The 23,664-nt window shown below is 38.6% G+C and overlaps 2 protein-coding genes across 5 annotated transcripts in view; both read left to right on the top strand.

Moving 5' to 3' along the window:
* LOC102078176 (leukocyte elastase inhibitor) overlaps positions 1-23,664 on the top strand; it is a 72,229-nt gene that overhangs the window by 10,660 nt on the left and 37,905 nt on the right. Inside the window, exon 6 of one of the 2 annotated variants that reach the window (XM_019346563.2) lies at positions 5-478. The exons of the other annotated variant lie outside the window; for it this stretch is intronic. Coding sequence (XP_019202108.1) covers positions 5-415 — 411 coding nt within the window. The 3' untranslated portion in view covers positions 416-478. Of the gene's footprint in view, positions 1-4; positions 479-23,664 lie in introns of those variants that run through there. 2 annotated transcript variants of the gene reach the window in all.
* LOC109194466 (extracellular matrix protein FRAS1) overlaps positions 1,751-23,664 on the top strand; it is a 39,321-nt gene continuing 17,407 nt past the window's right edge. For 2 of the 3 annotated variants that reach the window (XR_003214476.1, XM_025899475.1), the window contains exons 1-4: positions 1,751-2,126; positions 12,799-12,850; positions 13,629-13,769; positions 15,239-15,321. Coding sequence is in view for 1 of the 3 variants with exons in the window: in XM_025899475.1 (XP_025755260.1) it covers positions 13,698-13,769; positions 15,239-15,321 (155 nt within the window). In the remaining 2 variants the exon portion in view is untranslated. Of the gene's footprint in view, positions 2,127-12,798; positions 12,851-13,628; positions 15,322-23,664 lie in introns of all 3 variants that reach the window. The other variant, XR_003214478.1, reaches the window with a different exon arrangement.

Raw genomic sequence — 23,664 nt, forward strand, 5'->3', positions numbered from 1 at the left:
CCAGCTGGAGAAGGAGCTAACACAGGAGAGACTGAATGAATGGACCGACAGGAAAAACATGGAAGTTGATTCAGAAGTTCTTGTTCAGCTGCCAAAGTTCAAGCTGGAGGAAGACTACGAGCTGAATGAACCTCTGGCTAAACTGGGTATGAAGGACGTGTTCTGTGCAGGAAGAGCTGACCTGTCTGGCATGAACGGTGAAGGGGGGCTCTTCCTGTCTACGGTGGCCCACAAGGCCTTTGTGGAGGTGAACGAGGAGGGCACAGAGGCCGCAGCAGCCACAGATGCTGTGATCATGATGCAATGTTATATACCGGACACACTCTTCAGTGCAGATCACCCCTTCCTCTTCTTCATCAGACACAATGAGACCAAGTCCATCTTGTTCTTTGGCAGATTCTCATCTCCTCAGTAGACAGAAGCAGCAGAGGAAGATGATGTTGCAATTCAAATAAAAATATTTCTGAAATAAAGTAAATGGAGTTTTGTGTTGTGATGTTTTGCTAATTATAAAACTATATTTTTCACTGGAACATTTTATTACTTAATAGACACACACATGTGTCTCTTCTATAATAAAATTGTGCTATCAAGAGTCTGCATTTCTGATGGTATGATGGTGCATTAGTCTCTATGGAACTGGCAGCTTGCTCTGGAAGGGCCCCAGCAATGCTGAAAGGTATATACAGGTGTTCGAGCAACATGTTTTTCAGGGAAGGCCTTGTTTGTTACAGTATATTAAACTGCATACTGCAGCTATTACAACAGAAATGAAAAATCAGCAGTTAAAATCCAAGATCAGACAAAAATCTAGTAGCTGCTCTCATCACATGTTTACAGACTGTTGTAAAAGAAATCTACACAGTGGCAAACACGACTCTGTGCCAACTTTTTTGACATATGTTGTCATGATGTTCAGAAAGACCTTTTTTTGATTAAAATGATCAATTTTTCTCAGTTTACACATCTGACATGATACATGATATTCTGTGTTTTCGTTCTTTAGTGACATTTAACCTCCTGTTAGTAAGTATTTTATTCTGTGAGCCTCGGCTGCCTGCATTCTTTTCTGTAGGCTGTCCTCCCACTCTCTTTCCTGAAACCCAACTCCTCCCCATCTCCACCTTAGACACCTCAGTGAGCGCTTTAGTCAAACCCCAGTCTTCATCTTCACCACCACAATCTTCAAGACTCTGGGGGATACTGGGTAGAATGAACCTGCTGAGCTTTTTTACCCACATAGGACAGCTCCAGCATCTGCATATCCTGGTCATGGATTGCAGTTGAAGGGCGGCTTCTTCTATATAATCTGGACTGGACAGGTGACTAATGATGTCATTTATATCTGTAGTGTGTGCTACAGCCCTGCAGGCCTGAGCATCATTTAAGAAATGTTGATACTGAACAGCAGAAGCAGTTCAGTTAATCAGATATCAGTAAAGTCTGTGATTCTCAGTTGTTAAACAGAGATATGGAGAAATGGTGTTGAATGCTGTGTTTAATACAGACACTTTCCAAAAAATTTGAATATAATTGAAAATTTTATTTTCATAATTCCATTCAAAACGTTAAACTTTCATAGATTATAGATTCAAGGCCCACAACTTAAATGATTTCAAGTGCTTAGTTTTTTTATTTGTACATAATTTGGGCTTCCAGCTCATAAAACAAACAAAAAACAGGAATTCAAAAACTTCAGACATCGGCCCAAATTTTACAGGGCATGAATGTTTTAAACTGAGTTTCACACACAACTCATCTACTAAACTCAAAGCACCTGCAAAGTTTTTCCTCGGTGTCATTAAATTGCTTCACTTTGGTTCAATTGTCTCAGTTAGGTTCAATATGGGGAAGACTGCAGACTTGACAACTGGGCAGAAGAGCATCATTGATACCCTCCATGGGATGGGTAAGCCACAAAAGTTCATAGCTAACGAGGCTGGCTGTTCACAGAGTGCTGTGTCCAAACATATCAATGGAAAGTCTAGCAGAAGGGCAAAATGTGGCAGGAGAAGATGCACCAGCAGAAGAGATGACCGTGGCCTTCAGCGGACTATCAAACGGAGAAGATTCAAGAATCTGGCAGAAAGACTGTGTGGAGGCGCGAAGGCGGAAAACCGATAAAGGTGACTAAATGGTGTTGACAACGACAGCTGGGCAGAGAGTTACACCCCAGGAGAGATTACTATAGCCAGTGCTAACGCTGCACCAGTTACAAGAGGCACTCAGGCTCATTATTAGCAAGCAGAGGTGAGGCAGGTCAATTTCACAAATCAAAGTTTATTAGACAAAACTACTAAGAGCATAGAGCTGTAACACCAGAGAACTTCTTAGGTAGCAGGGCTGGCAATACAAAACTGTTAATTAAAACACTTTATTAAAAAACATTAAAAGGACAAGTGTCGCTGCCACAGTGCTAACCTAGTTAAATTAGCAGCTCGGTAAAATAATTAAACCAGTTATTCACCTGTGTGGCCTCACTGCAATCTGAATGGTGCGTTATACCCCTTTCCCAGTGTGTACACCCACATCCATCAGGGGGGATTCCACAACACGTACCTACCCCCCACAACAAGCAGCTGTGCCTCTACTAAAGCAAAAAACCAACAAAACCTATAAATCGAAACTTATAAAGCATCAAACTCAGTAAGTGAGATCTAAAAGAAACAAGAACAAACACACTCTAAGATACAACTCCTTTTAAAAGCATGATTAAAATATAAACAATTAAGAGTAAAATACCATAAAACAAGGAACCAGTCAATGCCAGTTCATAAATGACAGTAAAGCTACAGCTACTTTATTCACAAGACCTTATTCAGAAGTGATCGCCACAGCGGGTAGCTTCGCTTGTTCGACTTGATAGATTTTTATTTTTTTTTAAGTATTATTATTATTATTTTTAATTATTTTTCAGACCTTTCTGACGCAAATCCAAGGGGATATGCCTTACTTCGAGCTGGGGATCTTTCTCTATGATAGGCGGATGTGTACACTGTGGAGACACTGCAACCTAAACGAGACTGATGCTATTGATCTGTGAGTCTATGATCGATCTATGAGTGCACTGAAAACAGAGACTTTCTGGAAGTAACCCCGCCACTGCGGGAAGAATAAAGAAAATCAAAGTTGTGCATTTATTTTAACAACCGGAGCTGTTTTCACATTGGCTTGTTTCTGCGACTGTTATAACAGAGTTTATGACACTTCTAATTAATCAGATGTGCATTTAAGTACATTTTCAAGCACGCTCTAAAAGTAAAACCATTTGTACCAAATATTAATATTACTAATCGCTCTCTCTCTCTCTCTCTCTCTCTCTGTCTCTCTCTCTATAGATATATATGTGTATATATATATATATATATACACACACACACACACACACATACATACATGCATACATACATACATACACACATATATATATATATATATATATATGCCCCATCCACTGAGCGCTCAACACAGACAGCAACGTCAGAAGAAAACTTGATAAAATAATTTAAAAATTTTGTATTGTTCGATACATATGCGTACCGAACCGAAAGCACTGTATCGAACGGTTCAATATCGATACGAGTATTGTTGCACCCCTAGTATATATGTTTATGTGTGTGTAAGGCAGTGACTGGAATAAGTCACAAGGTGTCACTGTTGAGCTGCATATACATTGTAGATTTTAGCAATTTTGGCCATTTGTCCTCTGCTGGACACCGTAGTTCAGATTTCTCGTTCGCGCAGGCGCCATCTTGGTTCAGTGTTTACTGTGATTTGCGAAGGTAAGCACTGTCAGTGGTGTACTGCATTGGTTTTTGTTTAAAAATAAGTGTTCCACTGTGTAAAATGGCAGTTTGCTAAGCATATATTGTTTTTGTTGGGAGGTTCATGTATGGTCTGATGAGAGTATGAGCAGTTTGTGTGCATGTTTCATTTTGTAATATCTGCCGCAATTTCGGGCTACATTTCCGCTAGTTAGCAGAGCACTCATTCGGGCAAAGTAATGCAAGATGAAGCATTAGCTTTTCAGCTACAGTTTGCTGGTAATCCTGCTATGTTAGTTTTGTGTCATACTCATTCCTGAGACTGAGGAATTTTGTAAAGACATGATTATTTTTGTGTCATGTGTTTTTTTTTAATATATTTGTTGTTGGCTTTCACTATATGTTGATAATCACGCAGTGTTTACTGTGATTTGCAAAGGGCCAGCAGCAGAGTTGGAGTGGTGTTTGCCCCAGCATTTGAATAAACGGCGCGGTCCGAGCCACAAATTGAACGCCTGTGTCCGACTGCTCTCTCCACTGTGCACCCCAATCCAACACAAAATTACACAACGCAGAGTCCGGGGTGTAGGGACGCCCCTGTACTGGTTGGGTTACATGTGTGTACATATATATATGAAACTATAAAGTGTCATAAACTCTGTTATAACAGTCGCAGAAACCAGCCAATGTGAAAACAGCTCCGGTTGTTAAAATAAATGCACAACTTTGATTTTCTTTATTCTTCCCTCAGTGGCGGGGTTACTTCCGGAAAGTCTCTGTTTTCAGTGCACTCATAGGCTGTGTCCCAATTCAGGGTATGCACGCTTGAAGTACGCATTTCAAGTGCGATTACGTCACCGCCTGTGGCGTGTCCAGCGGTGGCCTGTGCCCCCCAGGCCACCCCCCCCCAACCAGACTGGCCACCCCAGGTGCCACCAAGTTTAGTCACCAAGTTTAGGTGGAGTTTATTTTCGTTATGCTGACTTTTTACAGTCAGTTACAATAGCATGACGGAGTTTCTATACAGCTGGGTGGGTGCTGTGATGTTACTGATAGTGAACTTTATTTTATTCATAAGTTTAGTTAGTAGAGTTTCCAACCGCTCCTTAAAAAATGGAATGGTCCCTCATTCAGAGAAAATATTACAGGTTTTGTATTGAGCTGAGAAGAGACGCAGTTTGTCCCGGACTTCAGCTAGAATGGAAAAAAAGACACAAAGCTGGGGTTATTCTGTGTCTTTGCTGCACAGCTGCCTCTTCTTCTCTCATTCTCTCCCCCTCCCTCTCCTGTTGCTACTTCAATCATGAAACTGATCAATGATCAGCTGATCGGCTTTTCTCTCGTTTGTTTATCACCCACTTTGCACCAGAAAGAGGAAACTAGCGGATGTCGCGCTAAACAACAGCAGCACGTTTAAGCTTGATCAGCTGTTGTTAGAATTTATTTAATATTAATTTCTAGTATCAGCTGATGTTTGCTGGAGCCACAGCTGTAAAGCTGCTGGTCATGATGTCGGTTTGGATATGTGGTGAGAGGGAAACATGAAGATGAAACCAGGAGATGTCCTTACTGAATCATCAGAGCTGAACAGGTGATGGAGAAACAGGTTTACCTTGTAGGTGACATGAATGAGTTGAAGTTATGAACTGTTTCTGAGAGACAAATAACACCAGGATCCTTTTCTATGTAGCTGACAGCTGGTAACTGTGCAGGGGCGGATCTAGCAAAGTGATGCCAGGGGCCAACAGGGAAAGGGGGCACAAAGAAATACTTTTCTTTCTTATTCTCATTTAAAATATTTAGCTTTTATTAAATAAATATCTGAATCTTGCGAACAAAGTTTTTATCTGATGTAAAATTGATAGAAATCATACATATACCAACAAGACAGTGTACATCACTGTCACAACAGCGTTTGTTTTCATTCAAAGGCTTTATGGCTTTAATACCTGGCGGGCCGGTCTCTAGTCAAAATGCCCGATTTTTCGTTCCAGTCCAGCCTGCAGGTTAATACTGGCAGTGTCACCATGCCAGCTGACTGTATTTTATCATCAGCCAGTGTTGTTCTTTATACATCAATATTACCAAAGTTTATCATAAGGCAGCATAGAAAGTATTTACTTGCTTTCAGGTTTTATTCAAATGTTAGTCTTTTCAGTTGTTTCCCCACTTTTTTCCTGTTTCAAAATCAAACACCAGTTTGTGAGAAGATTATCTTCTTTTTTTAATAGGCAGATAAAGTTTTGCATTGGCTAATTTGCCAATTGTATGTTAAAAATGTTCGTATTTTAATATTTAAAAATGTTTTTGCCCAAAACATACGTGCACTATATGTCAGTAAAAATACTATGCAAATATTGCTGCACCATAGTGGTTAAAACCTCGTTCTAATAAGAGTCAAAAGCAAATTCAGTTATTAGGTTTACAGGGTTATTGAATGATGGTTAACTGTTGGTAGAATTTTTTTTAACATTATCTGCCAATTACATCTGCCACCCTTCTCCAAATCTGTGCCCCTACCTGGCCCCCCCAACAAAAATTTTCTAGACACGCCACTGCACATACAGAAAGAATCATTGAAAGATTTAAGGTATCATGCCACATTTGACCTCTGACCTCTTGTTCATGGTTAATAAATTAAGAGTCAAAGTGAAAGACAAATTTGAAACTTTGTTACTTACTACCGTTGTTTGGAATAGAAAGGAATATAGGGAATTTTAGATTTTTATTTCAAGACAGCAAAAACCTGACGTCTGTGCAGACCACAACTAGACAGATAAGCAGATTGGATTCAGATTTGATTTAAACTAACATCAGTCAGTCTCTAGAAGTCTAAAAAGTTTGTTTCTATCATTAAACATCCAATATACTCAACTTCCCAGAAAGTTTTGACTTCACGTGTGAAAATAGGAATGATTTTTGTTGTGTTTTGTACCACGACATCAGCTCAGATATTAACCTGCATAGCATTCAGCCCATGTTTAAACAAAATGTGGCATTTTCTGCTATTTCCTGTCAGGACAAATGGAAATGAAAATGTAATTTGCTTTAATATGATGGAACTAAAAAAGCTTGATTTTCATCACTGATTTTGAATATTGGGTCTGTCTCCCAGCCTGACTGTCCTGATTATAATGATGTATAAACCTTCAGCTGAGGAATAGATGCCAAAAGCCAAGAAGACCATAGAATTGTGCTCATTTTGCTGTCAGTAGATGACATGAAGAGAGCTGATACTGAGATGTCTTTATTTCCTCGATGCCTTGTTGGCATGTTGAATGAGTTATTGCCTTCCTTGTGTAATGTTAACAAGTTTTAATTTTTTTTAACTTTGTGAAATTCCCTCCCCTCTGTGGTGAGAAATAACTTTGCTATTGCAGAGCTAAATTATTCAACAAGTTAATACCTTCGCAGCGAGGTCACCTGCGGCACGAGAAATCCATTTTCATGTTATTTAATGTTCCTCGGTACAATGACAGTCCTGTAATGAAGTGCCTAATTTAAAAATGTAACATCACCTATTGGTGAAACCAGCTTAGATTATAGGACTCACATGTTTTCATTTCTAGTCTTTAAAACCTCTCTACCCATCTAGTATTAATTCCTTCTGGGATACAAATATGTATATTATGCAGACACACAAACACACATGCAGCTATTACCCATTTCTTGTTTTTATACCTAAGATGAATTATTGTTGAATGAAGACATTTTTCAAACACATGTAATTGCCAATTGTGTTTATTGGGTAAAAAAAAAAGGTAGAAGGGGGGAAAAGAGGTAAAAAGAGGAATAAAAAGAAGGAAAGAGAGAGAAGAGAGAAAACCCCAACAATCCCCTCTGAGCAAGCACCAGGCGACAGTGGATAGGAAAAACTCCTTTTAAAGTGAAAGACACTTAAAGGAGAAACCTATGGCAGAACCAGGCTCAGGAGGGGCAGTCAACTGCCGGGACTGGTCGGGGGGTGAGGGTGAAAAAGAAAAAGGAGGGAGGGGGAAAGGGGGGGATAGAAAGAAGGAAAGAGAGAGAAGAGAAAACCCCAACAATCCCCTCTGAGCAAGCACCAGGCGACAGCGGATAGGAAAAACTCCTTTTAAAGTGAAAGACACTTAAAGGAGAAACCTATGGCAGAACCAGGCTCAGGAGGGGGCAGTCAACTGCCGGGACTGGTCGGGGGGTGAGGGTGAAAAAGGAGGGAGGGGAAGGGGAAGGGGGAAAATTAAGTTGGAATAGAGGTGGAGGAAGACATGGTTACATCAGGTGAGAAGCAGCAGTGTCCCTCCTCCAGAACCAGTGGAAACGTTTTCTCTTCTTTTTCAGACAATGTTCCACGAGCACTTTTTTCTCAAGGATGAGGGTTTTCAGCTCATCCATTGTTTCTGTGTTTTCTTTCTCAAGTTTGCTGCATCTTTTCACCATGTCTTCTAATTGTTCTTGTTTTTCTTTAAGCTTGTCTTGCAGTTCTTTAACTGTTGCCTCCTCTATTCCCTTTGCCTTGTGCACATCTGTGTGCATGTCTTCCAGCTGCTGGTTTCTCTTCTGGATTTCTTGAAGTCTACACTGCAGGTCGTTATGTGTTTTCTGTTGTTCTTGCTTTTGCGCCTGGATTTCAGTGTTTTTGTACTTCAAGGTCTTAGAAAGTTCTTCAAGTTCGGTATTTTTTCTCAGCATTTCATTGATGCTACTCTGCATCGCTGAGCATTGTTTTTCCATTGTTTTCTTTTCTCCTTCCAGTACAGATGTTTTGTACCTCATTTCATTATAGAATTCTTGGAGTGCTAGATATTTCTTCTGGAGAAAAAAATTTTCTTCTTCCTGTTGTATTTTCTGTTGGTCTTTTTCTTGAAGCAGCTCTTTATTTTTGAGGAGTGTTTCCTCAAGAGTTATTTGGAGCATTTTGCATTTTTCCTCCAAGACTTCAAACTTGCGGTCCGTTTCTTTCTCGAGCATTTCTTGTTGCTCTCTCTCTTCAATGAACTCCTTATTTCTGTGCACTTTTTTATCAAGCCTGATTTGGAGCAGTCTGTGTTTTTCCTCCATCTCGTCAAGCTTGGAGTCCATTTCCTTCTGCTTCATTTCCATTTGCTTCTTGTCTTGAAGCAACTGTTTATTTTGTGCAGAGTTTTATCATGTTTCGCCTGCAGAGCTTTGCATTTTTCCTCCATGGCTTGGAGTTTGCTCTGCAGGTCTCTCTGCTCTACGGGCTGTTGTTTCTTGTCTTGGAGAATCTCTTTATTTCTCTCCAGAGCTTCATCAAGCATAACTTGCAAGCCTTCATTTTGTTTCTCGATGTTCCTCAGCTTGCACTCCATTTCTTGCTGATGTATTTTCCGTTGGTCTTTCTCGTGAAGCAACTCTTTATTTCTTTCCATAGCTTCATCAAGCATTACTTGCAAGCCTCTATTTTGTTTCTCGATGTGCCTCAGCTTGCAATCCATTTCTTGCTGATGTATTTTCCGTTGGTCTTTCTCACGAAGGAACTCTTTATTCCTTTCCAGAGCTTCATCAAGCATTACTTGCAAGCCTCTATTTTGTTTCTCGATGTTCCTCAGCCTGCAATCTATTTCTTCCTTTTGTATTTTTTGTTGGTCATTCTCGTGAAGCATCTCTGTATTTTTGAGCAGTGTTTCCTCAAGAGTTATTTGCAGCATTTTCAGTTTTTCTTCCAAGACTTCAAGCTTGGAGTCTGTTTCTTTCTCGAGGATTTCTTGTTGCTCTCTCTCTTCAATGAACTCTTTATTTCGGTGCACTGTTTTCTCAAGCTTGATTTGGAGCAGTCTGTGTTTTTCCTCCATCTCGTCATGCTTGGAGTCCATTTCCTTCTGTTTCACTTCCATTTGCTTCTTGTCTTGAAGCAACTGTTGATTTTTGTGCAGAGTTTTGTCATGCTTTACCTGCAGCGCTTTGTATTTTTCCTCCATGGCTTGGAGTTTGCGCTGCAGGTCTCTCTGCTCGGCCTGCTGTTTCTCTTCTTGGTGCATTTCTTTAAGTTTCTCCAGAGCTTCATCAAGCTCTTCTTGGAGCTCCTGATTCTTCCTGACCATGGTTTCCTGTTTTATGCTCTCTTTTTTCTCCTTTTGGAGCATATCTTTATTTTTTTTCAGAGCTTCATCAAGCTTTTCTTGGAGCACCTGATTCTTCTTATTTTGGAGAGCCCATTGTTTCTCCTCAATACCTTCTTTTTCTTGAAGCTGGTAGGATAATTTTCTAATTCAGCGCTCTTTCTCTCATTTTCTTCCGTCAGGATCTTAATCTTCTCTCTGTTCATGAGATTTTCATTCTGCATTTCTTCCAATCGCTGTTCCTCTAATTCTACCTGTTCATCCCAAGGTAGAGAGCTCATATAAGGGTCTAGGGGCTCATACCATGGAATAGAGCTGGGGTCAGCTTCTTGTCTTTCTTGCTTTTTCGGAGACATGTTGGAGTTGTTTACCGTGACTACGAAAGGATCCAAAGGTTTTGAAATGTTTTACTGGTGAACGTTTGAACGCTGCTGACATAAGTGCTGCAAATAACGGACTAAAAGTTGTACATCCTCACCCCTATTTAAGGATTTTGAGGATCAAAGCTTCAAAGGATCAAAGCTTTAGAAGCCCGTGACATCAGAATTCCATAAGCCATGAGGTTGTCACATGACATTTTTGAATGAGGTCATATTTTGTATGAATTTTTTTAAATAACATCAACATTCCGTAAGCCAGTGAGGTTCTTACATGACTTTTGAATGAGGATAAATTTTTTGCTTGGAAAATTACCAATAAAGTTTCAATCCCTGTTATTTTTGTTAAAAAAAAGAAAGAAAGAAAAAAGTGAGTAAAGAAAGTAAGTAAAAGTACAGTTTTATTTATATAGCATCTTTCAAGACAAATTCATTTTGTTTGAGTTGTTTTGGTAACTCGTTGAAGTGTTACTGGGTATCATAACCAGTTTGCGCATACAGTGAGTGAAAGCATTGGGTGGACTGAATGAGGCTAAATTAAATCGATAGAACTGAGTGGAGTTCTATCGATTGTATTGATCAGACAGTTAGAACAACAACTAAAGGAAACTTTGATTAATCTCAAAGGAACTAATATAGGTTAACTGGTAGCTGATACAAATCAGGATTTAAAACCATTTTTGGTTTGTGTTAGATTTATATTGTTGATTGTCATTTATGCTTAGAAATATCTACTTATATATGCTTAGTTGTAGATTGATAGAGGTTTGATCCTTAATAGTCTTCAAACTTTGTGTGCATTCCAGAGTGTTCTGGCATGCACACACAACTTAAGGTCAGGAGAGAGGTTATATCTGCTCTTACTGATTTATGGTATAGGAGGACACCTACTCTGTATCTGGTTAAGTATAAGAGCCTTTTGTTTAGATGGACCGTTAGACTCCTGGCACCAGCGTTGGGGAGTCTTCACAGGTACACACACACACACACACACACTTACACACACTTACACAACGCACAGGCAAGGTACTCTTTGTGTGTATGTATACGTCATATGTTAATGACCCTATGCATATTCATGTAACCTCAATTAAAGAGCAGTGTACGGGGGAGCGGACAAGAGTAACTGGGGTCAAGCAAAGGAACGGCGCTTGTCCGGTTCTCTCCCGTGCACGGAAACAAAGAACGTTGCCTACTTGTGTCTTCAACGTTCCAGCGAATAGGTTTATGCTATGAACCTATCAGTTTGTTTGTTTTTCTGTTTGACTCCTTGTTTTGTTTAATATTGCAATTTATATGATAGTATTATGGGTTTGTTAAACTTTTCAATGTGCAAATGTTGGAAAATGAAATATCACAGCTGGAAATCAATGAAAGTGGAAATTCAGAAGAACTACCATCTCCACCCTAAATGACCATAGCCCCTCCACCCTTATTTGTTTATTACATTATATAACTGCCCTTGTATACAGACCCACAATGTTTCTCTTTCAGTATTTCTTACACATACACCATGTATATAGTTTCACTCACATATATGTATACATATACATTGCTTTTTATTTTATTTTATTTATTTATTTATTTATTTCCCCCCTTTGTTGTATATTGGTTTCTCTTCTTCTTACTTTTGCACCTTTGTGGTCAAGCTACCCAATTTCGCTATGCAAGAAACATCACAATCACAATAAAAAGCTCTAAGTCCAAGTCTTTTCCTCATTAATGCACATCATAGATAACTATGTAATGTGTCTGTTGCACACTTTGTATGTCAGGAATAACCATAAATGTGTTGTCTTACAAACGGCTGTATCAGGTCTTTGCATCCACAATAAGCGAGGATAACAGAACTCCTGGAAAGCAAAAAAATCTGGTTCTTGTTTTTAAGACAGTCACCTTTAGTTTCACGCTGAGTGATGCTGGATTGTTGCAGACAAACCTGATTATGTTTCCCACTGGGTTTTAATCTTCAGAGGCAACACCGAGTAAAGAGAAGCATTGTTATTTCAGTTTAACTTTAGTCTCAGTTTAGTTTCATCCCCTTGTAAATTTGATAAGAACCAAACTGAGGAAACAAACTCAGTGTGTGGCCAGAAAATGCCATGGTGGCTTACAAACACATGTCACAACAAAATATGAAGGATAAGACAACACATGTATAACGGAAAGAGACGCAGAAGAATTCATCTCTGAAATTTCTCACTTTATTGAACTTGCATTTGCCCGAGACCACCGGAATTGGTGGAATAGACATAAAGAAAATCAAAGGTAGACAAAAATCCGTCAGGAGGGATCAGGAGAGAGCAACGGTCTGCCAAGCCATTCCCTGTTTCAGAGTTTTGTAGTCTTGCACCTGCTGTCGCTTTAATATTAAACCAACAAGGTTGAAATGGACTCACAGTGGTTTCTGCTTCTTAATTGGACAGATTTATATCCCTTAAGTATAACCAACTTTGTGTTATCATCAAGCATAACCTGTTTTTTTAGTAGTGTAAAACCATCTCATACGAAAGATCTCATATGAAAGATCAAATAACAAACATAATGGAAGTTTTGGGCTTAACGACTACTTTTCTCTCTCTCTTGTCTCTTTAGGCACTAGGATCAGCACCTTCACGCAGGCTGACCTGGCATCACGCAGCATCCAGTACGTCCACACCAGTGAAGAAGAGAAACATGCCGACCAGTTCTCCTTCACCGCTTAACATGTTTTAAAATTCATTCATGAAGGAGGTCTAGATGCAGATATCTACTGACTACAACAGAAGCTCTGAAATATTATTTGTTCTTCCTAAAGACTAATTGGGTTTTAAAAATAACTTTGTTCCCAGTTTGACCAAGAAATAAGTCAACAATCCTTGTGTGTCCAAAGAGGGACCTTTAATCCCAAGTGCAGGGAACAACCTTAAATGGTGCAGAAAACAAGCTGTTGACAGGAATTAAGAAAGAAAAGTTTTCTGATCACTTAAACGCTTAGCTTAAATAAAATTAAAAAAAAAACCTTAACTATGTCATTAAATTGAAAAATATGAAAGAAATGTGAAAACTAACAAACTCTACAGCTTTTATAACAGCGGGAAAGTAGCAGCTTCCTGTCCCGGTCTCCTCATGCATAAATCTGTCTTGCTAATTCAAACTAATGAGGATCACAAGGACTCGAGTAAACATGTGAAAAAGGTCATTTGACCTTCACGCCTGGCTGACTGCAATGTGTGGAAGCTTTGTGGCCACTGTGGTGCTTGGTGAAGTTGTGTAGCCCCTTGGGGTTAAACTTTTTCATCACAATGAGACTTTTCTATTTGCTGAATTGTTGAGAAAGTTCTCAGTGAAAAGTAGGAAGTTGATGGCAGGATGTAGTTTTGGTTACACATATGTGTATCGCTCATAGGTTGTTTCATCATCTTGTTATTGTTCTTTGTCTTCAGGTTGCTCAGACTTTCTACATCACTATCAAGCCTGTGGACGACTCCCTGCCTCTTCTTCAGGTCCCTGGCATGAGGGTGCAGGAGGGTGTGAGGAAGACCATCACTGAGTTTGAGCTGAAAGCCACCGATGCGGACACAGAGGTAACACACTGGCTACATACGTTTTCTGCAAATCTTTCACAGCCTTAATTACAGTATATGCGTGACATCATGACAAGAATCAGGTGTCACCTTCTGTGGCGGGAACTACAACAGAGACGCTTTGAGTACTTCAGAAGGTCTTAAAATAAAACAAAACAAAAAACTTTTCAAATGTGTAACTGAGGTCAAAATACAGCATTGAAGGACTGATTTCTTCAGCATGCACACTCATACTTCTTTAATTAAGGCGAAACTAAAGCAAATGTTGGATGTTATCCATCCTCTGCTGCATATATTGTAGAGTTAATAATATGTATGAAGTAATTTAAATGAGCTTATTTGCCTTTTTCCTTCTTTCGGCATCAAATTCTCTTTATGAGCTGCACAATATAAACAGATGTCAAGAGATGTACTCTGAGACACTTCTTCAGCTGAGAATCAGAGAGGAGAAACACACAGTTTTACTTGCATGCAAGGGCAGCCACAGAGCACCTGCACCTGGAGTGAGGGCTCCGGGACTCGCACTCTGCCACTGCCCTGGTCTTTATTTATACACAAGAAGAGTGATACAACAGTGAATACGTTTGTTCAGTGGAATGTTGATGCGTGAGCATGTGCGGATATGTGTGTGTGTGTGTGTGTGTGTGTGTGTGCGCGCGTGCCAGGAGAGGCTCCTCTACCTGGTACAAAGTGAAACTGCTTATTAAGCTCTTATCTAGCAGGTACTGCTCCTTCCCTGCATGATAACAGGTCACAGTGAATCAAAACAGTCTGAGTTATAAAGTGGTCATCATGCAGTATTCTATCATATGCAAACTTATATTATTAAAAGATTATACTGACTACTAAGTACAATTTTCTATTGACAACAGATCATATCTTTGAAGCTTGGTATGATTTGTGAATAGATAGATAGAATAGAATAGTATAGAATTCAACTTTATTGCCATTGCACACACAAGGCAAGGCAACGAAATGCAGTTTGCATTCATCCAGAAAGTGCTTTAGTGCTTTAGTAATAATATAGCTATATTATAGATATGATACAATGTACACAGTGTGAAGGTGTGTTATGAATATACTATAACTATAAGCATACAGGCTATAACTGAAGTGAATGTACAAGCTATGTACAGGCTATGAACAGCTTAGCTATAGCAGCTATAGCAGATTATACATATACAATTGCGAGTATTAATAACAGTTGTAAAACTATAATTACTGTGTTGTACAGTATGACTGTCTATACAGCATTTACAGTAGTGCAATCGAGATCAGTGAGATACATGGATAAATTATACAGTAGTTATATAAAGTGCCAGTGGTTGTAAGTGGTGGTTCAGTCCATGTTATTATTGTGTGTATGAGGGTACAGTCAGCCATTTGTTTGTTTTTGTCCATTGTGTGTATGTTCAGTTATGGGGAAGAGTCCGTGTGCTGGGTGACTGGGGTCTTTGATGATTTTCCAGGCCTTTTCAGACACCGCTTCCTGTAGATGTCTTGTATGGCAGGAAGTGGTGCTCCGGCGATGCGCTGGGCATGCAACAACTAGGTAAGAAATATCCTTCTTCCCCGGATGACATGTACATATGTGGGAAATAATGACTCAGATTATAGAGAACACTCTGATTCATCAACTTACAGTCCAGGATTTGATTTCCCATCAGAGTTGAGCAACCTCAGTTCAGATTTACCCGTGAGGTTTATGTTGGGAAGGAAGTATTATTTTTTGTTATTTTTATTATTTCCATGTATTATTTTATTTTTATTAATTCTATTTTTATTATTTTGTTATTACTGTTATTACTGTCATTACTGTTGCATTATAATCATATAGCAAACATATGTATACAAGAGGTATTGATATTGCATTCAAATGTTTAAATATATTGCCACCCAATTAAGTCTTTATTACAAGTCCAGTTATAACCACTTCAAACTGTTGAGTTGAATCTATAACCCGAAATGCTTTTGAATTTATAATCTTAAATGTTTGTATGCAGACTGCAGGGTGAAAGAAAAGGCCCCACGTAGAGTAACTCCAAAATGAGACAGGAAGTTATAGGCTTTTGAAGTTGCAGGCTTTGCAAAAGTGAAACCAAAACCAGAGTCTGAGTTTGTATAATGAGTTTATACATTTTACATAGAAGTTAAGATTATCACAACACAGGATGGCCTCAGCCTGGTTGCCTAAGTTGGGGTCAACTAAGGTTCAGAGAGCAGATGCACACTCTGTGCACGCACAGACAGACATACACACACATACACACACACACTGTTAGGGTGTAGGTGAAAGTTGACTGATGAAGCAGTAGATGCACGATGCGAGAGCGGAGCTGGCTTACGGGAAACCACCGGGGAGAAGATGGAAGCCAGTGTACTTTTAATTGTGCCTTAAGTTGTCAAATAGAACATTTGTGGTTTTGAAGCTGATGTATGTGATGACGCAATGAGGGGGCGTCACTAAATATACTCTGATGCATATAAAACTGTATTTTGATGTTAGGAGGATGAGATTGTGGGGCTGTCTGCTTACGGAGTCCGCTCATTCTCCCACGCGTGTCATTTCATTAAAATCATCGTCTTTACCCTTTGGACCAGTGTGGTTACTTGCATTCCTCCTGTGTTTCCTTCCCTATATTTTTGAACCTTAACATTTGGGGGCTTCGTCCGAGGGGGGAAGTGAGACAGGACGGAGAAAGGTCCGAGGCGTCAGGCGCTCAGGCATTGGTCAGTGGTCAAAGTGAGTGACAAGCCGGCATATAACAAAAGGTAGGCACCACCTGTTGAATTTCTAAGTGTGCCAGATTGGACATCATTACAAAATTAAAAGTCTACTCACTGAAATTACTGATAGATGTCTGTTTTGATTTTGATGAAAATCTCATGAGAACTAAAGTATAAGTTGAAGTAAAGATAATGAAACGTTGAAAATAAGTAAAGAGTAAAGAGAATAAGTGTATTTAAAGCAGTTGGACTGCAGAGTGAATTTAGAGTTATAGGTAATTGGTGAAAGTTTGTGACAGTTAAGTCTTAATTGAATATAAAGCCGGGCTTGAACATCAATATAATTGCTTGTGTGATTTTATGGGGTGTTTTCAAAGTAATTAAATTATCTTAGGACGGGACTATGGGATAGTCTTAGGAAGCGCATCGCCCAGAGGTAACGCTTGCCGGAGTCGGGGACGCTTAGGCTCCGTCCTCTATGAGGGATAGTCAGTTTGGCAATCTGTGGGAATTGGGGCATCCCAGAATACGCTAAGTGATTTAAGGATCACTTTTTACTGTCCGGGACAGTACATTGCGCTTTTTTGGTCAGTAGAAACCGGGTTTCGGGCGGGTAACTTTAACTTAAAACTTCGGGGAAGCCGGGGATGTGAAATGCCCCAAAATAGAGCTTTTCGGCAGGGGTTGAGTTGGTTGACGCTTTAAATTGTGTTAGGGCATTAGATATGTGACCACGGTCCGGGGCCGAGACTGGTTAATTGATCGCAAAAAACTTGGAGTTTGTCCCTTGGAGGGTTAATTTAAATTTGTCAAAATTCTGTAGGTTGTGCAATCTCAGGCCTGATAATTGTTGTTAGTGTATTTAAGACGTCTTTGTAATTATAAAGTAAGAGGTTTGGTGTGAAAGGAGTCTGACCCAGCACTGAGCTGAAGTGCTGATGCCATTTTTAGACGGAGTGTGTGTGAAAATGCAAATGAGGTAGCTGCGAAGTCCCTAGAGCTTTAGGAAGTTCATAGAGACTGTTACACATTGCTGAACACCTGTATTTAAGATGCTGGTTTTGCTTATTACAATATTGTAAGTGAAGTTTTTATTTCTTGCCATGACTGTATGACTTTTTGCTGGGTTTTGAGATAGGATACATAAACTGTTGATACTTAGGACCGCTATTTGGGGTCTGAAAACTGAAATTGACTTTGAAATAATTTCATTAATAAAGATGTCTGTAAGTGATGTCTCTTTTGGTGTCTAGAAGTAAGATGTTTTAGGATTTTGAGATGGGTTTTGTTTCAGTTTGAGATACTATACACAGTTACATTTGGTGGTTCTAATGTATTGTTGTTGACTTTGAATGATGAATATAGGTGTAAGTCGTTTTGATGTGTGTTGGGCTAAGGAGGACTTTAGAAGATTGTAGGTGTTTTTTCTTTTAGTCCGATAATATATAAGTAGTTAGATTTGACAGACTTGTTTACATTTTGGCTTTATGTTAATATAGGTTGCAACGGGCACAGAGGAAATATAGCACAACATCTTAAGGGTTTAAAATAATAATAAATAAATGAAGTTTCTTAAGGGTTCTTGTGTGTGTTTTTAGGGATAGTTTTTGTGGGTTTTTAGGGGGAGTGTGTGTTTGTGTGTGTCAAATGGGAGGTCTGAATACAGCTAGTGAGCTGGTGACAGACGCTGTAACATGAAAACAGAGGAATTAGAGACTAGAATGTCCTAGAAAGCAATAAAATGCAAATAAGAAGCTGTGAACTGCTTAAACCACAGTTGGTTTTACAAGTACTGCTGCAAACATTGTTGAATGCGTGTGTTTAAGACGCCATTTATGTTTATTAGAGGGTTATAAATAAAGTTTTGAGTTGCTGTAGTGGATGTATAGTAATTGACTGAGTTTTGAGTTATACATATATATATATATATATATATATATATATATACGGAGTGCATTGTATATACTTAAGACTAACATATTACGTTCAGTAGTAACCTCTCTTCAGAAATAAAGGCTGTGGTGTTTTATTTTTCCAGTTATGCGTGTGCTGTGAGAAGGATTAGAGGTTTCAATTGTTTTTATTTCATTTGCTCTTTCTGAGTTTGAAAAGCATGCCTGTAAAATACTCCTAGGAAAGCGAATTTTGAGTGATTTTAACTGTGTGAATGATGTCACAAAAACTGACAAATGCAAAAACTTGGAATATTTAAAAGTGTGCATGAAATAAGGGTGTATTGTTTTTAGACCAAGACTTAGTAAAACTAAAGAGGGTTTGTAGATTGTAAATATGAAAAAACAAGTGTTTGAGTAATCTGTAGAAACAGGAAAGAGAAACAGGAAATACTGTGCTGCTGTGTGTGTGAGAGGAAGGTGTGTGTGTGTGACTGATGATGTCAGGGGAGCACCCAGAGAAATAGACAGACGAGTTGAACTCTAAGAAGATGAAGCGAATGTATGTCTTAAGAAAAAGTAATAAAATTATATTAATTACAGGTTTTAGAAAAGAGACAGACCGAGAGAAATAAATACATGAACTAACAATTACATTAATGAATTGAAAACCCACGTACACAAACTGTTACATGTGAAATTAGTGTTGGAAAGTTTAATAAAGAAAGCAGTTTACACTCCTTTAATTTCCAGAACCAGAACCTAGACCTGATAACACCCTTGCCCAGTTGGCCCCCGTAACAGGAGAGCATGGAAGGCTGGACAGCCCATGACGGGTAAGATCCCACCTCGAAACCCTGGGACAACCTAAGGCAAGGCGCAGTCACGATTGCTTGAACCTAAGTCCCGGAGTGACCTTGGAGTCACTGGAGGAGACGGGCTTCAAGGGTAAAGCCGCTGGGCACAGGCGAGGGGAAATGTCATTAACAATGACCAGTGATGAGCCAGAGAGAGAAAACACATCCTGTCAAAAGGAGTTTGAAACACTGCAAAAGAAACATTTACAAGATCACAAAGATCACAAAGAAACATTTATGAAAATCCCACATACAAACAGAAAATGCACTAACCTTACAGAGATAAGCTCATGAAGAGTAATGCATAGATAGTGATTAAAACCTGGCTAAGAACACAAACATACGTAATTAAATCAGCCTGCTAATTTCATGAGTGTTAAAATGGTGTGAATGTTGAAGAAAATACACTTAAAACACACTTGGATAAAATAGAGTTGTGGAATAACTCAAACGAAGCTGTATGACAAGGGAGTGAGTTATGGAAAAAAACAAAAAAAAACAAAAGAGAAGTGATTAAAGTAGTTTAAAAGGTGACTTAGGAGTGCTCTTGCACTGATTGATAAAAGTAAGTGATTAGTATAGAAAGAAAATGAAAATAATTCAATAATGTGTTAAGGTTTAAACATGTATTTCCCTTGTCAAGTTGGCTGTTGAGCTGTGAGTCACTATGCAAATTAGCTGGAGTGAGTGAGTGACAAAGACACTTCCTGTGTCTGTGTCTCGGAGGCTTTCAGTTCAAGAGAGAGCGGTGGCTGTTGAAGATTATTTGGCGAAATATATAATGGTAAAGTATCAGGATATTTGATTACGGTGGTCAGGTCTGTTCAGAGGGGCAGATTTGGACAGGAAATTTATAATGTAGTGATGACACGTTGTCAAAATCGGTTTATATCTTATGCTGAATGAAAACATGGCAAAGTGAGGAAGGGAGACATTGTGCAAACGGTCTTTGATCTTTTGACGAGGTTTTCGGTGTGTTGAAAGGGTGAACTTTGAGATTGTTTCAGATTTTTGAGGCTGTGGTTTTATTTCCAGAGAGGGAGTTTGATTAAGACATGGATATGTCTGAGAGGGGCCCGGGAAAATTTTTTTGTAGTAGTGCACTCAGGAAAAACCTGTCAGGTGATTTTGTTTTGTACTTTGATGAGCTAATAATCAGCTCTCTTTTTTCTCATTTTGGTTCTAAGCAGGCCTGGAAGAGAGTGAACTGACGGCGCTGACAAAATTACCAAGTACGAAAATCAGGTGGGCTTTACAGAATTATAATTTGCTGAGGAGGAGACCTGATTGGCGGCGAGTCTCTGTCTAAAAACGGATTGTATCGAGTCAATCCAGTCAAAAGTATAGAGAACTATTTTCCTAAAAAGGAAAACGAAATAAAACAAATGATTGAGCTCATTTTGCTGATGTGGAGCATCTGATGACGTGCGCGGAAAGCTGCAGATCAGCAAAAAACATCATGTGTGAATGCATGTGAGTGAATGCGAGTGATTGGACCAAGGGGGGAAATAAATAAAAGGTTGACAAACAGGAGGAGTGGAAGACTTAATTCTGGGGATGTTGATGTTTGTTTTGAGAAAATTATTTACTGGGGTTGGATTATGTTATTACATTATAGAATGCTAAATGCTAAAAGGGAAACATTGTTTGATGTAACTTAAGTTACCATTAACTGAGGTAACACATGATTAATAACTGTTCTGTTTAAGTTTATTTTTGTTATGACACAGACTGGATCATAATGGGGAAGTTGAGTATGAAATGTAAAGTACAGGTTTTGTTTCCAGGAAATTCCAAGGATCCAGAGTTCGATGGAGCAACGAGTTTGAGAAGATTTGACATGATGATTAAATTGATCTTATTCCTTAAACACAGGTTTTCAGGGCTGGAGCAAAATAACAGAGAGGAGAATTGCTGAGCTGTTCTGAGAAATGATATGACTAACCTTTTTTCCCTTTTAATTTCCTAAGCTTGGGTGAAGCATTTTGAGTTTTTTGCCACATGAGATGTGTCAAAAAAGAGAGGGGTTTAAGATTTAATTTGTTTAATTTGAAATGGGTTTTAGTATGATTTTATAACGATTGGGGTTTTTTTGATAATTTAGAGATGGTAAAATTCTTTAAAGTCTTTAAAGAGAGGATTAAAATGAACTGAATTAGGTTTAGAAGATAAATTGCTGGTGTTAATAAGAAGTTGTATACAAAACTTAAAGGGAAACCGTGGGAATAAAGGATATGCTTTGGGGAAAATAGTGAACATTTTATGAGAAGAAAATGTGGGATCTCTTTTTGATTTTTAAAATAAGTTGTTATAATGTAGCCTTTAGAAACAGATATTAAATAGATTTATTTCTAGGGTAGAGGAAAGCTTTTATGAGGATGTTAAAAGTCTCGCTGACTCAAATGAATAATATTGGAGATTATATATGTAGAAAGGATTTTTTCATACACATTGCATTTTTGTGCCTTTAACGGAATTGTGGCTCAGAGAGTCGTCTCTTGAGGGTCACAGACTTTTGGTTAACGTTATGATTAGCCAATCTACTGTGAGAAGGACCTGAGTTATTGAAGGATTGCACACGCTTACAGACGTATAGAGTTCATCAACACACAGGACAGTATTGATTTGAGGCCTAGGGCCTGAAATTCATTTAGCTTTTAATTGAATTTGAGTTGGCCCGGTAACAAGTGACAGACAAGAGGAACTGAATAGGAGTTGGGTTGTGACTAAACTGTGTGACATGTAAAATATTGAGATAACACATGCAGCTCTAAATTAGTCTTATTATATAAAATGCAGCTACAGAATAATGAATGCTTGTTGAAGTGACCAAGTTTTTGTTTAAAACAGGACCAAAGGGGGGAAAGCTTAGGTATTTTGGCTAAGACTGATAAAATATAATTAGAATGTACCATTACATTAAGAGCAGCAAAATGAAATAAAATGCTGTACCAAAACAGGTTATAACACAGGAAATGTGAGTTTTAAAATGAAGTTAGTGTCAACACGCAGAAGTTGTTCCTAGGGAGCTTTTAGCTATGATGAAATTTATTCAGGAGTAATTGATTATATGTGTTTACACTTAGTTGATTAAAATGATTGTTTTTCCTTTGATCCTTGTGTAGAATAAGTGGTTATGATGATTTTTCTTGTGAAAGGTGATTTTAGGCCAGAGCTGTGACAGTACAGGATGTTGAATAGAGTGAACAACAGGAAACATATGACAGCAGTGCTGTAAGACTGTTAAAATGCTGTAGATTGAGATGAGTGATGTTTAAGATTATATAGGAACAAAAATCAGAAAGTCAGAATATAATTAGGTTTATGTTTTTGAGTAAAGACTCCCAAACATAATAGGTTGAGCCAGGTTTGAATAAAGAGAACAATTGATGGACATAAGTGAGGGGGAGATCATAGTAGGGAGAAGGTTCTTTTTGTCCATTACAGTTAAGGTGAATCTAGTCTTAGACTAGGATCTACTCTGTGAATTATTAGTTTCGGTCATGCTTTTATCTGTTTTGGTGACCTCTGGATAACATCCAGAGGTCAAGAGAGGAATTGTTGGGAAGGAAGTATTATTTTTTGTTATTTTTATTATTTCCATGTATTATTTTATTTTTATTAATTCTATTTTTATTATTTTGTTATTACTGTTATTACTGTCATTACTGTTGCATTATAATCATATAGCAAACATATAGCAAACATATGTATACAAGAGGTATTGATATTGCATTCAAATGTTTAAATATATTGCCACCCAATTAAGTCTTTATTACAAGTCCAGTTATAACCACTTCAAACTGTTGAGTTGAATCTATAACCCGAAATGCTTTTGAATTTATAATCTTAAATGTTTGTATGCAGACTGCAGGGTGAAAGAAAAGGCCCCACGTAGAGTAACTCCAAAATGAGACAGGAAGTTATAGGCTTTTGAAGTTGCAGGCTTTGCAAAAGTGAAACCAAAACCAGAGTCTGAGTTTGTATAATGAGTTTATACATTTTACATAGAAGTTAAGATTATCACAACACAGGATGGCCTTAGCCTGGTTGCCTAAGTTGGGGTCAACTAAGGTTCAGAGAGCAGATGCACACTCTGTGCACGCACAGACAGACATACACACACATACACACACACACTGTTAGGGTGTAGGTGAAAGTTGACTGATGAAGCAGTAGATGCACGATGCGAGAGCGGAGCTGGCTTACGGGAAACCACCGGGGAGAAGATGGAAGCCAGTGTACTTTTAATTGTGCCTTAAGTTGTCAAATAGAACATTTGTGGTTTTGAAGCTGATGTATGTGATGACGCAATGAGGGGGCGTCACTAAATATACTCTGATGCATATAAAACTGTATTTTGATGTTAGGAGGATGAGATTGTGGGGCTGTCTGCTTACGGAGTCCGCTCATTCTCCC

This window comes from Oreochromis niloticus, linkage group LG17 (assembly GCF_001858045.2).
Source record: "Oreochromis niloticus isolate F11D_XX linkage group LG17, O_niloticus_UMD_NMBU, whole genome shotgun sequence".
NCBI classification, from domain to species: Eukaryota; Metazoa; Chordata; class Actinopteri; order Cichliformes; family Cichlidae; genus Oreochromis; species Oreochromis niloticus.